This window comes from Solanum pennellii, chromosome 1 (assembly GCF_001406875.1).
Source record: "Solanum pennellii chromosome 1, SPENNV200".
Classification (NCBI taxonomy): domain Eukaryota; kingdom Viridiplantae; phylum Streptophyta; class Magnoliopsida; order Solanales; family Solanaceae; genus Solanum; species Solanum pennellii.
The window spans coordinates 103090000-103105129 of NC_028637.1; the positions used below are offsets into that span (position 1 = coordinate 103090000).

Consider the following 15130-nt stretch of genomic DNA (forward strand, 5'->3'; position numbering starts at 1 on the left):
ATCGAATGGTTAAACGAGCCTTTAAATCTTGATCTCAAAAAAGCAAATAAAATAAAAGTGAAACATTTCGAAAGCACATTTGACCAAGGCACTTTATCCAACTTCTTGATTAGGCTCACAAATTCGGCCCATGAAACGAGGCCCAAACGAATCTGTCGTTGATAATCGTCTACATTCCAATTTCGTGGGAGTCTTAATTGAACCACAAAGCAAAACCCGCAAGGTGAAGGATTTTGTTAAACTGACAGCCTGGTCACCGGAATCATAGGACCAAAGTCGTCCAGGTACATCCCCTCGAATTTTATCCCGTCTTCGTCAAAAAACCCCCATCACCCCTCTGTTTTCCTTTTCTCTTTGTCTTACAAATATCATTCACAAAGCAACAAAAATCTTCGAACTATTTGGGTTTTCATCTGGACGATGCGATTCTACCGAAACTGGTATTCCGACTGTTGCTGCCGCCGCTGCTGCTTCTGCTCTTGTTACTGTTGTTGCTGTCATTAATTTTCCTACGGGTTAGGGTTATATCGTTGTTTTCATTTGTGAATTGTTCGACTTTTGATTTGTTTGTAGCAAATTGTGATGGATTTGAGTCAATCTCAATCGAGTAATCTGTCGTTAGGGTTTATTAGTCATGTTTCGCCGGTGATGAGCGCACCCAATCGGTCTCATATCGTCGATGATTCGATTGCTTTTCAGATCGATTCTAGGGTTAAGGACCAATCGTACCCGGTTACGCCGGTTCCACTTCAACTGATGGATAAACAAACGAAGGAGAATGGGAAGGAGGGGGGAGAGAGTGCGGATGAGGAGAGGGATGTCGAAGAGTTTCGAATTTTAGGGCATTCCATGTGTATTAAGCGGAAGAGAGATACTGATGCGAGTTCATCTTCTTCCTCTTCGAAGAGTTTTAAGGTTACGAGTTCTAATGAGAATTTGCTTGGGCTTGAGTCGCGAAGAAATGCGGTTAGGGCCTGGGGTAATCAGGGTTTGCAGGTAGCTGACCCGGATATATTTGAGATTATGGAGAAGGAGAAGCAGAGACAGTACAGAGGGATTGAACTGATTGCTTCTGAAAATTTTGTATGCAAGGCTGTGATGGAGGCATTGGGGAGCCATTTGACAAATAAGTATTCTGAAGGAGCACCGGGGGCAAGGTATTATGGTGGAAATCAGTTTATTGATGAAATTGAGACATTATGTTGTAAGCGTGCGTTAGCTGCTTTTGGACTTGACCCGGAGAATTGGGGTGTGAATGTGCAACCATATTCATGTACTTCAGCAAACTTTGCAGTTTATACTGGCTTATTGCTCCCTGGTGATCGGATAATGGGATTGGATACACCATCTGGTGGAAACACAAGTCATGGGTATTATTTACCTAATGGGAGGAGAGTTTCAGGGGCTTCAATTTTCTTTGAGTCTCTGTCTTACAAGGTTGACCCCCAAACTGGGTATGTAGATTTTGATAAGCTCGAGGAAAGGGCTCTTGATTTCCGTCCCAAGATACTTATATGTGGGGGGAGTTCGTATCCCCGGGAATGGGATTATGCAAAGTTTAGACAGATTGCTGACAAATGTGGTGCGGTTTTGTTGTGCGATATGGCACAAATTAGTGGTCTCATTGCTGCAAAGGTAATCTTTCAGGCTTTTTGATTATTATTTTTTACTCATTCATTTCATTCATGCATCAGTTTAAATTTCTTCTTAATGACTGAAGTGTTTACTGCTGATGTTTTGTTTGAAAGCCAGAAGGATCAACCCAATAACATTTGCTTCAGTCTAGTTCCTTCCACGTATAGAAGCCTTTGGATTTTAGCTATTTAATTAGGCCAACTAACTAGAGTTTACTGATTCTTATATACCTCTTAAAAAAAAAACAAAAACAGCCAGCTTACTTAAGCAAGTTGCCCTTATGGTTACTTTTTTTGGGCATCACTTGCTTAATGTGTAAGTTATCTGATTGAAAATTTTTGTCTTTTTAAATTCATGATTAGTTTGTGGATTATCGTTTTCGCTACAGTGTCATTTTTTCATATGCTGTATGAATTAATAGGCAATTTGACTGCAAAACGATCATGTGCCACTCAATTTTGAGGTCTTAAGATAATGCTTGATTGTTGATTTCAGTACGTTACTGTATGCCATTGAATATATGTTTTTTTTGTGTGGTGTGTGCATGCCAGCACGTGTAAATATACCCTTGGGGGTATTGGTGTTGTCTCCAATTAATGTAACTAAGCTATAGTTATCCTTGTTACGGCTGTGAACTTTGTCTGAAGGGAGTTAGTGTGAAAAAGGGTCAACTGATTTTTATTTGAGTTCGCTCCTGAGTTCACTTTGTTAGAATATTATATATATTTTTGATGTAGGGTTAAGAATATTATATTTGACTTTCTGGAGAAATAAAAGCTTTTATAGTTTGGTATTGTTTTTAAATGGAAAGATAGGATGTCTAAGGGGGGAGTATTGTGGGAATCTGTAAGACATGTTACCCTTAGTCAATCTTGCTTCATGAGTAAATGTTTTGGTGTCAGCTCGCTGACATGCCTTATGTCTCTGCCTGCTATTTGCTGTATGAATTATTTCCTCTCTAATCCTATCAGAGTTTTTTGTAATTTGTCCTTTTATTACATTTGTAATCCACGAACTTACTAATCTGTGTCATGGTTTTTGCTACAGGAATGTGCGAGTCCGTTTGATTATTGTGATATAGTTACCTCAACAACTCACAAAAGTCTTCGAGGTCCTAGGGGAGGTATTATCTTTTATAGGAAAGGTTCAAAGCCAAGAAAGAGAGGCCTGCTCTTGAATCAAGGTGATGGCAGTGATAAGTATGATTTTGAGGAAAAGATAAACTTTGCTGTTTTTCCTGCACTGCAAGGAGGGCCACACAACAACCATATTGCTGCCCTCGCCATAGCATTGAAACAAGTGGCGACTCCTGATTACAGGGCTTATATGCAACAAGTTAAGAGAAATGCTCAGGCGTTGGCAGCTGCTTTATTGAGAAGAAACTGCAGACTGGTTACTGGAGGGACTGACAATCACATGATATTGTGGGATCTAAGAAACCTTGGGTTAACAGGTAGAAATCTTTTCTGTTATACCTCTTGCCAGTCTCTTTTGTTCATTAAGTTATGTCATTTGTCTCTGGTGAAGTATTTTTTTTAATTTTAAATATGGTAGCTAGTATTGTCTTTGGTGAAATATATTGATGAGATCTGGTTATTTCTTTTGGCTTATACCATAAATTTCCTTTCTCCCTGTCTATTTGGATATTTCTTTTAAGAATGGATTAGAAAATTAAGGGGCGGTGGAGTAGGATATTATCAATCAACTAAGCCTCCAGTCTTAGATAGTTAGGTCAGCTATATGCTTGCTTTGTGGCAGTTCCTTTACAGTCGACTAAGATACTGCTGAGAACATAAATAAGAAACTAGTCTAGTCTTTGTAAGGCAATTGACATTTCTGGTCATAGGCACTGGGTCATATTATTCATCTCTTCTTCAGCTTCATTAAAAAAAATTATCTCTTCTTTTCATCCTAGTTAGGTAAATGGATTGCATTCTCTTCTTCGTTCATGCTTTATTCCTATCATTTGCTGTAAATTCCTCTAGCACCAGTTTCGGATTTGACTTCTTTATCAGTTTTGCTACTGAATTGTCCATTTCTTCTTCGATGAAGTTAGTATATTCTATGACCTGGGGATCAATATTTGTCCAAGTTTGGCAGTATATCTCGTTAGGTTTGGTCTCGAGATTTCTTTATAAGTCTGATCTGCTTTGCTGCTATTGCAAGATTGTCAAGAGGCAATGAGTCTGCCCAAATCTTACTTGTGCTGAGATGTCTTGGCTGCTTGTCATATATTGATTCCGTCCTGCTCAATTGAATGTCTTGTTTAAGTTTGAGTTGATTACTTAAAGAACAGTCAAAAGTGTGTGTTTGTTAAGAAATTGAGATCGTTTGGGAGGCACCATTTTGTTTTTGTGCATTTCTTACTACTTGAATGTTGTCTTGTCTCTGGCATTATGAACAGAACATGAAGACATGTATTTTAAATTTGAGAGTTAGTTGGTTGCAGTTAACATGGCAATAACATGAGATAAGGATCATGGACACCAATGTTGCTAAAGATAAATAGTAGTACTTTTACCTTATAATTGTTATTAATTTTTTTTTGTAATCTTTGCAAATATACTTTTGAAATGAAAAGATTCTACAATTGTTAAATGGCATGTGAGGTGGGTCTTCCCAGAGAGTTAGGTCCCGGCGTAGTTGCTGACACAGTCTGAAAGTAGAGTGTTTTTATGTACAAGAGAAGGCGTTTATTATTGTGCAACGCCTGTGATGTAGGTATCAAGGAGAGTTAACTCCTGGCATAACCCAGCACAACTCAATATTATCAAAGACGAAAAGGTTATAAGATTCCTTGTGTTTATAGCAATGTGAAATAAAAAAAACCAACTATGTGAAGTCGGTGTAATATGAAAAGAAAAACTATGCCAATCATGTTAACAATAATGTTGAATTTCTGACTTGTAAGCTATTTTCAAATTAGTGACTACTTGTGTTGTCAAATTTCTAATTTGTTATTCCCAATTATTAATATACTTCCATAAAATTTCATGACAATCAATCTCTCACTGTCATCTACAGTTATTTGTTTGATGCTATTCTTTCTGAAGCGGTCCATAAGTGTGGCGATGTGCCTAGAATGAGGCCTTTAACAACACTTGCTCAACTAGGGTATTATAGGCATTGATTAATTTACTTAAACACTTAAAAGATAACTCATTATCCCGTGCCAATTCTATTGCTTGTGATTCTGGGACAGGATGTTCCTATTTCAACATGATTAAAATTGCAGTTGCTTGCGGGTTCTGAATGTATTAGTGATGATTGATCTTTGTATTTCTATGTTGCAGGTAAGAATTTTGAGAAGGTCTGCGAGTTGTGTCACATCACTCTCAACAAAGTAATGGTCTTTGATGATAATGGAAGTATTACTCCTGGAGGTGTGAGGATCGGTAAGTTTCGATGTGGAGGCACATATGTAAAATTTCAGGAGTTGAAAAGCTGTTTGCATAATCAATTTTTCTTGTTCTGACTGCAGGGACCCCTGCTATGACCTCACGAGGCTGTATAGAGAATGATTTTGATACGATGGCAGATTTCCTCCTCAAGGCAGCACAAATTACAAATTCGATACAGAGAGAGCATGGAAAGCTCGCTAAGGGTTTTCTGAAAGGCCTTGAGAACAATAAAGATGTTATCGAGTTACGGACACGTGTTGAAAATTTTGCAACCCTCTTTGCTATGCCTGGGTTTGAAGTATAATGTAGCTGGAAATGTAGTTCTGGTGGAGGAACTCTTTCTTTATTTGTTGACCAACCTTTGTTGTGGATGGGGAGAACAGCGGTGCACCCAACTCGTGGTTAGTGATTGAGTAGGCTATATGATGTGTTCAAGTTTCCCTTGAGCTTAGCAGGCATGGATTAACTTATGATATGCCACAATGGAGTGTTTTGCTTCCTTATCTACTGCCATGGTAAATTGAAGTAATGGTCTGTGTCAGTTTTTTTTGTCAAGGGTTTTGGTAAATTAAATAGTGTCACTGTTTCATTTTCCTATAGCTATTTTAAACACACTCGTTTCGGGTCTCACTATTCTTGGTTGTATCTATATTATTATATCTTTAACATTCAACTTGTATATACTCTGTAGTTCTCTCATTGAAGAGGTTACAAGGTTGAATATACGTAAATCTGAGTAAACAAGAAACGAAGGAAAATCAAAGGGAAGGTTTGAAATAATGGCGTAAATTTACCGTCCAAGCTATGAGTGTTAATGTACTCTAATTTTATATTGTTTCCCTTCCATTTCGAGTGTTGAGTCGTCTTGCCTGGGCTACTGTTGTAGTGCCTTACATTAGCACCAGTTAATGTGTTTATATCCATCCCTTTGAGAAGATTGCCATGGCTTAATGGTAGGAATGGAGTTGGCAGAGTTGAGCTGCGAAGACATAAGAGCAGTTGGTTATAGCAAGTGCAGAAAGAAAGTTGTTGTTTTTCCGTGCCCTTGTGGGTTTTGAGATGTTGGGAAAAGAAGTGAAAAGTAGAATCATGATTTGGATAGTTGAAAGGAACAAGTCTGAGTTGCTAGTTGTAAAGAAGATAATAATTAGAGCAGAGAAGAAAAAGTGGGGGTAGAGGAGGAATCACAATTTACACAGCCGCAGGGAGTCAGAGAGTAGGATACAAGAAAATATACCCCTATTAATAGAGAGGTAGCTGCTTGTTTTCTTCTAATCATCATTTATTCGACTATTACTAGAAACAACAATCAATTACTATTACACATGCTACAATCTACTCTTTCTCATTGTTTGCTTCCTTGAAAAAAATAAAAAAGATAGACATCCTTTTTCTGGGAATCAGACAAAAGCTTCCTTCTCTTAAAAGAAAAAAAAGAAATGAATGCTAGCAGCCACAGCCAGGAATCTCATGATCCTTCTCTTCCTCTGTCTCCGCCCACTTCTCCATTACTTTTTTTCACAACTTGAATCATTAGTAATTTACTAATACAACTATTCACAATAAAATCAAATTATCACGACGTAGCCAACATTTAGGGTTATGACCAAAATTAGCAAACTATTTTTCACTACCTTTTGCGAGCTGTTTCTGCTATTTTCCTGTTTGAATTTGTACCAGTCATGTTAGCTGTCTCGTTTTTAAAAAGAAAATCGTTGAATTGCCTTATCAGAAAAAGCTAAAAAGAACCCTTTTTTTTTTCTTCTTCCCAACATCAAATTTAAGATCCTTAATTAATCAAGGTTCTAAAACATCAAGTTTTAATGTGAATTAGGCAAAACTTAATTGCAAGAAAAAGGGGATGGTTGGCTGTGATTATAACCGACAAAGAAAGTTCAAAAGATGTATCTAATGTGTGTTATTAAGAAGGCTGTCATTTTCTACAAAATAGTTGTGTCATGTGGGCAGGAAGCACCATTCCTTTTTATTTACTTTATTTAGGTGGTATCACATTCTTTTCCAATTGACAGAAGAAGCATCTTCTAATTTCAGTAAACCTAAACCTAGCTAACCTCCTCTATTATAAAAATTCAATTTTTTTTGGTTACTAAAACATACTAGTTTAATAAATTATTCTTTCAACTCCTATGTTTCCTCAACACATCAAAATGTTGCCTTTGAACAAGTAATTTATTATGTTAGTTGGGATAATCATTTATGTATCTTCATATTTGTATGGTTGGGGAATAAATAGCCTTTAAGTAGTTGAATTGTAATCATAATCATCATTCTAAATCAATGATGCAGGAGAGAGAGGGAGGGGAGGCATCTTTCATTATCTTTTTTTGGTAATTTATAAATAGAGAAGACATTTTGAATATATTGGTGAAAATAATTGACGATACATGTTGACAAGTGTAAATTCTGAATTCGTCTCTGATAATATGATGCCCCAACTCAAGTGAGGTCTTAACCATAGTAACAAAATTGCTAGTTTAAGTGCAAGGACATGTAACAGATCATAGGTGATTTAACATTAATGAGTGGGGTATCAATTGGGAGTTAAATAAATACACAAACTATAGAGGACACTATTCTAGATGTGATTAAATATGTGTAGAATGAACAGCATTTATATATACATTATACAATAATAAAAGTAGTATATATATATATTTATGATAATTGTGATTCTTATCAATCTTCTTATGTTATTCCCACTGAAGTGACTGACTGCTGGTATTGGTCAGTAAAACAAGAACAGACAATTCTTATCTTTGATGCAGTTATATTGATGATAAAAGAGAAGAATCCACATTTTGAGTGGATAATTTTTTTTATTTTTCATTGAAGCTATCTTTATCCAACATATTCTTCTTGTTTATAATGTTTACTTTTATTCAAAGGAAGAATCACATTCTGGTTTTTTTGTTTTTTTTTTCCCTTGAGGATAATAATATTCATGCATTACTTGACAGAGAAAACTTCCTCCTAAAGTTTTTCAAGACTAAACTTTAGCTGCAAAATAGGAAAAATGACATTTTTAAAGATGTAATAAAAACTACCCCACTAAAAGTTATTGTTACATTTCTACCATCTCCTAATTAAGGCACATATTTTTTCCCCCCTTGTGTGTCTTTAAAAATTACCTATGAGTGCACAAGTCCAAAAGTTTCTTTCTTCCTTCAACTATTTCATCAAAGAAGTCATCAAGTTGGCCAATGATGCTTTCTGCCCCACATTTCAACATTCCAAAGCAATCTTTCAAATTTTCAATCTTATCATGGATGTCAACTTGTGACAATACTACTCCACATTCTTTTGCTCTTTCTACTTCAATTTTCAGCTCAGCCATGGCTACTCTTGCTCTTCGATACTCGAAAAGTAGTATCCCTGGGAGTTGTCCTTCAGCCTGATTCACCTCTGCTGCAACTCTTTGATACAATCTTGAAGTGGAAACCATAAAAGATGAACCAAAAACCATGTTCCCTTCATTACTACCACTTTGGTAAAAACTTGTTTGTGGCCAACAATATACAAGTCCACTTACTAAAATAACCAAAAGCAATGAACTGACATTCTTCATTGCATAAAGCACTCCTCTGAACCCACTAAATCCATTGAATTTTGATCCTATCAGAACATTTTCGTCGAAATTCAATGATAAATCTTGCATTCTTGTTTCCATTAAGCTCTTGTTCTCTTCTTCAAGTCCTACTATTTCCCTCTGACACCGATTGATCGCTCGAATCACCTGCAATCCACAACAAATTAGTATTACAACTTTAAACGAAAAAATGATCAATTTTTCGATATAAAACAAACAACCTGGCGGGAAAGCAGGGGATTTAAAATGTGGTGATCATCAAGAGAAGAAGCAAAATTAGCACCAGCAGTGTAATAATTCTCCATGCTTGTGATTGCTGATTTAAGAACATGGCAAGCTTCCCAAAGCCTTGAACTTTCATCCATATACTCATCAAGCCATTTTTCTCCAACAGGCAAATGTAACTTTTGAACTAGTAATGTTAATTGGGAATGAAAAGACCTTAAAGATGACAAAACATGTTGAAGAAAATGAAAAGACATGAAGTTTTGAGATAGGAATAAGTGATCAAGATTGTCAAGTCCTCTAGTTAAGAAGTTGTAGAATCCATTAACAGAAGTTGTAGATGAAGAATGACTCATCATGAAGATTTTTTTTTTTTTGAAGTTTTAGAAAGAAAAAAAAAAGGTGATGAATATATTTTTTTGAAGTGAGATAAGAGGAGTCTATATAGTGAAAAGGATTTGGTTGTTGGGTGCAATTATGTGTGTTTCCTACAGAGTGGAGGAGATGATTGGAGAATCTGCCATATTCATTATTTAAAGGAAGCAGAGAAATGCTGCAAAGGAGAAAAAGGCAGAGGAAAAATTAAAAAAAAGGGGGGAATTTCTAAGTCCAAATGAAAAAAAAGCAAACATGACAAGTTCATGAGTTGGCCTAAGGCATTACACTTTCCTATTCATAAAGATTTAGTCTGCAGGACCTTTCAAGAATCAAGAATCAAAAAGGGGGTCTGCACATAAAAATGATAGTTAGGGAGAAATCTCTAATTTTTCATTTTTTATTCTTAAATAGGATTATTCATTTCGAATTGACGAGTTTTACGCTGGTTGTCATTCTATCATAATTCTCCTTCTCAATTCGGTCTAAAGATTGGTAATCAGGAGCTAGAAGTCTAACTTAGTATATTTCGCTCAAACAATGTATTAGTTTCTAAGAAATTCATTTTAGATGTTCAATTATAACATTTAGAATCAAGTTATTATTACTTGAAGTTATCGATATAAAGTTCATAACTCATAAAATTGATCTCACCATTTCGCCTCTTATAACCATCTACATAAGCTTTTATATAGGCGTAGTTAATATTTCTTAATATGTTGATTATATAATACAAGCTTGAATGAAGAAATGAAATAGAATTAACTGAGATTGAGACGTAGTTATTATTATTGTTATAGTATTAAATATATTATAGAAGCTCTTTATTCTATGAGGCCCTAGATTTTGTTTTCTTGGGCTGTAAAAGTTTGACTACTTTGACTGAGATACTTCTTATTCTTATGTCTTCTCATCCTTCAATTTTGATTTGGTTCAATCTTGGAATTGAGTGCTTCTTTTTCTCTTTCACCTTTTTCTCCATTTAATTTAATTTATAATTATTCTTTTGATAATTTATTTAGCTGTATGATGGGGAAGTTTAAGGAGATATTAATGATGAGGTCTTGGAGTTGAGATTATTATATTACAGATACTGGCCCCCTCATTTTTCACTTTTACAAGTTAAAATTATACTTTTTTGGGAAAGATTTTATGAAAAGCAATATATTGCTTCTAAGTTCAATATACACGAACTAGCCGCTAACATTAACTTGGTCCCCTCAATACAAAAAAAAAAAGAAAAAAAAAGAAAAAGAAAAAAACAAACACCCCACCAATATCATAACAAATAAAAAGAAAAAAATAGGATCGATATATCTTTCACAGGATATCAGAATCAACGTAATTAAATTTGAACTTGTGAACTAATACAATGTTTGAGCCTCATTTGCTACTACAACTTCCCTTAGATCACATAGCTCAATAATTTACTACACGTTATAATTCGATGAAGGTGATTTAATTGAACCGTTTTTGGACTATATACCTCCATCATCAAATGGTTTATTATTATTATTATTGCTTTTGGCAGAGCCCAAAACTTTCTTGTGCATCAATGATGTGTAGTAGATGTGTATCATCAAAAGCAGGGATCTTGTTTTTGAAATGGGGGGAATATTCAAGAATGCATGCTTAGCTTGTTCCTACATTGAAATTTGGCAAATTTATAGGACTAGTACAATTTGTATTGGAATTGCAAAATGGAATTCCAGTTTCCAAATCCACTAAAAAATGTGGGGACATCCATACTACACGTACAAATTTATCTTTTTAGCCTAACATTTTTTGTCAACCTTCGACGTGCGATATACCATAATGGCTTTAGTCGCAAGACGGTTTTGAACTTTTGATTCTGTTCGAATAATAGTTATAGCTATGTTGGTGAAAAATTTAATCAAGATAAGTTGTTATTTTTTTTGGGGGGTCCTAGAGAGGATGTTCCAGCAAACTTGGTACAATTCTTTAAAGGGTTAGAGATCATTTTAGTTTTTAGTATGATAGGATATTTCATGGGAAGGATTGGACACCACATGAGTTTTGTAATGCTGAAAATTGGTGAACCTCAAAATCAATCAAATCCAATTGCAACTAAAGTGTAATGGTGAGTGCACCAAAGTGTGTGACACGTTGGTCAATGACTCCGACTGAAAATTACCTGATCTCAAGTTCAAATATCATTGGGCGCAAAAACATTAAGCTTTGATAGACAAAGTTATTCGATACTTGTATTGATAAAAGTTAACAGGTAACTATAAAAATAGTTTTGGATCATAAAAAATTAATAATCAGTAGTTTGCCTACACCAATAACTGTAGATAGGTGTCATGCTTCATTAATTCAGTATAAATATCGAGTATGAGTAAATTTTTTCTCGATAAAGAGAAGTCATGAGAGGGTATGATTTATGGTCAATTGTTTAAACCTGAACGAAGCCACCGCCACACCCAATAGCACTTTAATTTGGAGGGGACCAAAAGAGTTCTGAAAAAAAAAATATCTTCTAAAGTGGTGTCAATCAAAAATTTCAATTTGTAATCAATCAAATAGAAAGAAACTCTCTTCACCACGATTATTTTAGTAGAAAAAAAAGGATAAATCTAATTATTTGACATAGGAACAACTGGAATAGTTGGCTTATTGTAATATGTCAATAAATTTGAAATAGAAATAGCATAAAGTAGTGAAGTAGTAAAAGTTTATATTAGTTCCAAATACCGCATAGAAAAGAAAGTCAATACCATTAGGATGAAACCAAATCTTAAGAGCCTACAAGCTAGTAATATTAATTTAAAGGGAAAGCTATACATATATACCGTTCGATTAATTAGCTTCTTAATATGATCGATATATTCATAATATATACATTATCAATATGACTAATATAGTAAATAGTTCAATATTTCATCTTACAACCAGACATGTGGTCAATGGTTCAAAACCTTCCAACCACCCATTAGTGATCAGTGAGTTTTATTTTTGAAGTCATATGACACAACTCGATCTAAACTTTGTTCAATTTATAATTAGAAACAAAGATTTTTTCTATAGTTAATCAATGAAAATTTTATATTATAAAATATAATTTTTTTCACTCATTTATTTATCGAACTAGCTAATTGGGAAAAATATATAGTGGGAAGATATTCTTTCATAAAATATTTTGAAGCTTTCTAATTTTCTAGTGAGAAAGCATCATTTCTCATTGATTAATCAATCAAAATATCGATAAGAATAGCCACTAAATATTTTCCAGTAAGAAATTTTAATGATGGGAAAATAGTGATTTTTAAAAATAAAAAATGATTCAATGAGGATACACTAAGTTTAGTTAACAGAAAATTGGTCTGAGAAGTTGTTTTCAAAATTATAAGTAGTACCATTCTAGGAATCTTGAAATTGGCCCCATAACGTCTTGTATTGTACTAGCTAGTACTCATATCTTCCACATTGTATTATTATGGTATTTGATTCAACTTGTATATTATTGAAGTAAAAAAAAATAATATTCATACTATCAAATCATGTAAAATATACCTACAAAACTGACTGATCATCATTTCTTGCTATAACAATAAGTCCTTTGTAATATTGTACTTTTTGCGTTGGTAATGAGTCTATTCTCTCAACCTGTTTCTGATGCTTCTTGTCCCACTAAAAACATATGCAGAGGATATAAATATACCCCTTTAAGTACGATATATATATATATATATCTACATCGGTTATAATCTCATATTGGTAGAGTAATGAGAATTTGATCTTCTTATACGAATTTGGATAAATCTCTCCTCATGAGTTAGCTTTCCAAGGGCGGACCTACAAAGGGTGAAGTGGTTCATATAGAACCCACTTCATTGAAAAATAACACCTTGTATATATTTTAACCCCACTAACACAAGTGTGACCCTTGGCGACGATTTAATTTTCCCAGCCAGCCCGAGTTTGAATCCTTGTTGTAACATTTTAGTTTTATTTTTTATATCTTGAACCCATTTCGTAAAAATCTTGGATCTACCACTGTAGCTTTTGGGGCTGAGTTAGAAGGTGTCATATCTTTACATGGTGTGAGAGTTAGACCCATCCCAATTTATTATTCCCCGATTTTGGGCCTCCATGTAAAAGTGTCACGCTCCGGTTGAGGTTTGGACGTGCGGGGAGTGTTAAGAAGTTCCACATCGATAGAGGGATGGGAATTTGATCTCCTTATATGAAGGACAAACCTCTCTCATGATGAGATAATTTGTTGGGTTGATTTACGTACACTCCACTCTTTTCAGAAACTCCAATCATGTGATTACATTGAATATGTTATTGTTATTATAACTATCGACATTCATAAACTTCATGGATACATTTAACCTGTGCAAATTTTAGGTATGTAGTCCATTTGCTGTAGTTTGTAGTGTCAGCTATCAAAAAATCAACAAAATTGTAGTATTTTGTTTGTCAGTAGATAACACATGGCCCATTAATTGGCTTTCTTGACTACTTCTCATAATAATGAGATGAATTCAGTTGATATATATAATCAAAGATTCTGATAGATACAATGAAAAATGGAAGTTTATAGCTGGCTGGTTTTCAAGTACTGCAATCATTGTCATTTTTTTATTTTTTATTTTCAATTTTTGTAAACATAAAATCAATCTTGATGGAGATATGCAGCACCAATTGCATCCATCGTTCAAATTTTATTTTGGAATGAAATGACAGAGCAGCACTGCTGAAATCAATCAAATCAAGAAAACGTACAAAGGATATATATAATTGGATATGAAATATGTGGTACCTACTATTTCTATTCGTTATAATTTATTTGATTTATTTTAACTTGATACGAATGAAAGAGTAAAAAAAAGGCGGATAGATTCATTTTGAAATGAACTGAGAAAGAAAAATAAGACAAACAATGGGTGAAATTGAGAAGGTACTCGACCCGTGCAGTGCTGTAGCTAACGCGTTAAGTGTAATTATTATATGAATAACATGATTTCGGAGAGGTGAGTTTTTTATTCCATCCTCGTGTTCCATTCTAATCCATATATTATAACTATAGTAGTTCATAAGAGTCCTATTTACTTCAGCGTGGTATTATTTTTATTTTATAGGAGGGTTTTGAATTAGCTTCTTCTAATTGTGTTAGAGAAATGAAAAGATTGACAATTTGTACAATAGAGGAATTTGTAATTTTGTGCATCTAAATTAAACTATTATATAGTTGCACTAAATGAGAACTTTTTATCTATTAGATTTAAGAGACAAACTAATTGTTTCCTTGTAACAGTTCAGCTGCTAGCAATTCCAAGATAATATGATTGTTAACTTACAAAATCAATGTGGATTAAAATTTAAAACTAGAAATTAAGTGTAATCATCTAAACTATAGGGGAAGTGCATAAATTGACTTATTTTTCTTTTCTCCGTTCGGTATCCGATATTCATAGTGGAGTTAAATAAAAATTGAATATACACTAAAAAGTCTCCTATTTGAAGAAAACACTCTCCAACAAAGGCGATTCTTTATCTAAAGAAACTTGAACCCAAGACTTCTGATTAAAGATGTAAGAGTACTTAATGTCCCAAATAACCCTGGTAGTGTATACTGAATTAGAAGGGAGGTAGTCATTATTTACCCAAAATGGTCAAAGCGCACTGGTTTTTCGCTTGTGCTTTGTCTTCTTCTTCAATCCATTTATGCCCTTCCTCCGCTTCTTATTCACGTTCAGTTCGCCTTTAAAATTGATGACGAATTATTTTGAGTAAATAAATATATATATCAAAAGACTTCAAAGTATTTGTTGAATTAACAATGACTATAGATGTATATACATCTCTGATACATAATTATGCATTATATATATATATATATATATATATATATATATAT

The 15130-nt window shown here is 34.1% G+C and overlaps 2 protein-coding genes across 2 annotated transcripts; one reads left to right on the forward strand and one right to left on the reverse strand.

Moving 5' to 3' along the window:
- The first annotated feature begins 219 nt into the window (after positions 1–219).
- Positions 220–5816, forward strand: LOC107007833 (serine hydroxymethyltransferase 7-like). The gene is made up of 4 exons (XM_015206632.2): positions 220–1635; positions 2683–3088; positions 4929–5030; positions 5117–5816. The coding sequence occupies exons 1-4, from the start codon at positions 583–585 to the stop codon at positions 5338–5340; spliced, it is 1785 nt and encodes a 594-aa protein (XP_015062118.1). The 5' UTR covers positions 220–582; the 3' UTR covers positions 5341–5816.
- A 2018-nt stretch (positions 5817–7834) lies between these two features.
- LOC107015192 lies at positions 7835–9691 on the reverse strand. Its single transcript, XM_015215391.2, has 2 exons — positions 8865–9691; positions 7835–8790 (listed from the first exon to the last, which is right to left on the reverse strand). The coding sequence occupies exons 1-2, from the start codon at positions 9225–9227 to the stop codon at positions 8182–8184; spliced, it is 972 nt and encodes a 323-aa protein (XP_015070877.1). The 5' UTR covers positions 9228–9691; the 3' UTR covers positions 7835–8181.
- Positions 9692–15130: the final 5439 nt, after the last annotated feature.

Coding starts and splice junctions, on each gene's coding strand:
- LOC107007833 (XM_015206632.2), top strand. CDS start 583: ATGGATTTGAGTCAATCTCAATCGAGTAATCTGTCGTTAGGGTTTATT. Junction 3,089..4,928: donor AAGAAACCTTGGGTTAACAG/GTAGAAATCTTT, acceptor TCTATGTTGCAG/GTAAGAATTTTGAGAAGGTC. Junction 5,031..5,116: donor TCCTGGAGGTGTGAGGATCG/GTAAGTTTCGAT, acceptor TTCTGACTGCAG/GGACCCCTGCTATGACCTCA.
- LOC107015192 (XM_015215391.2), bottom strand. CDS start 9,227: ATGATGAGTCATTCTTCATCTACAACTTCTGTTAATGGATTCTACAAC. Junction 8,791..8,864: donor ATCCCCTGCTTTCCCGCCAG/GTTGTTTGTTTT, acceptor TGTGGATTGCAG/GTGATTCGAGCGATCAATCG.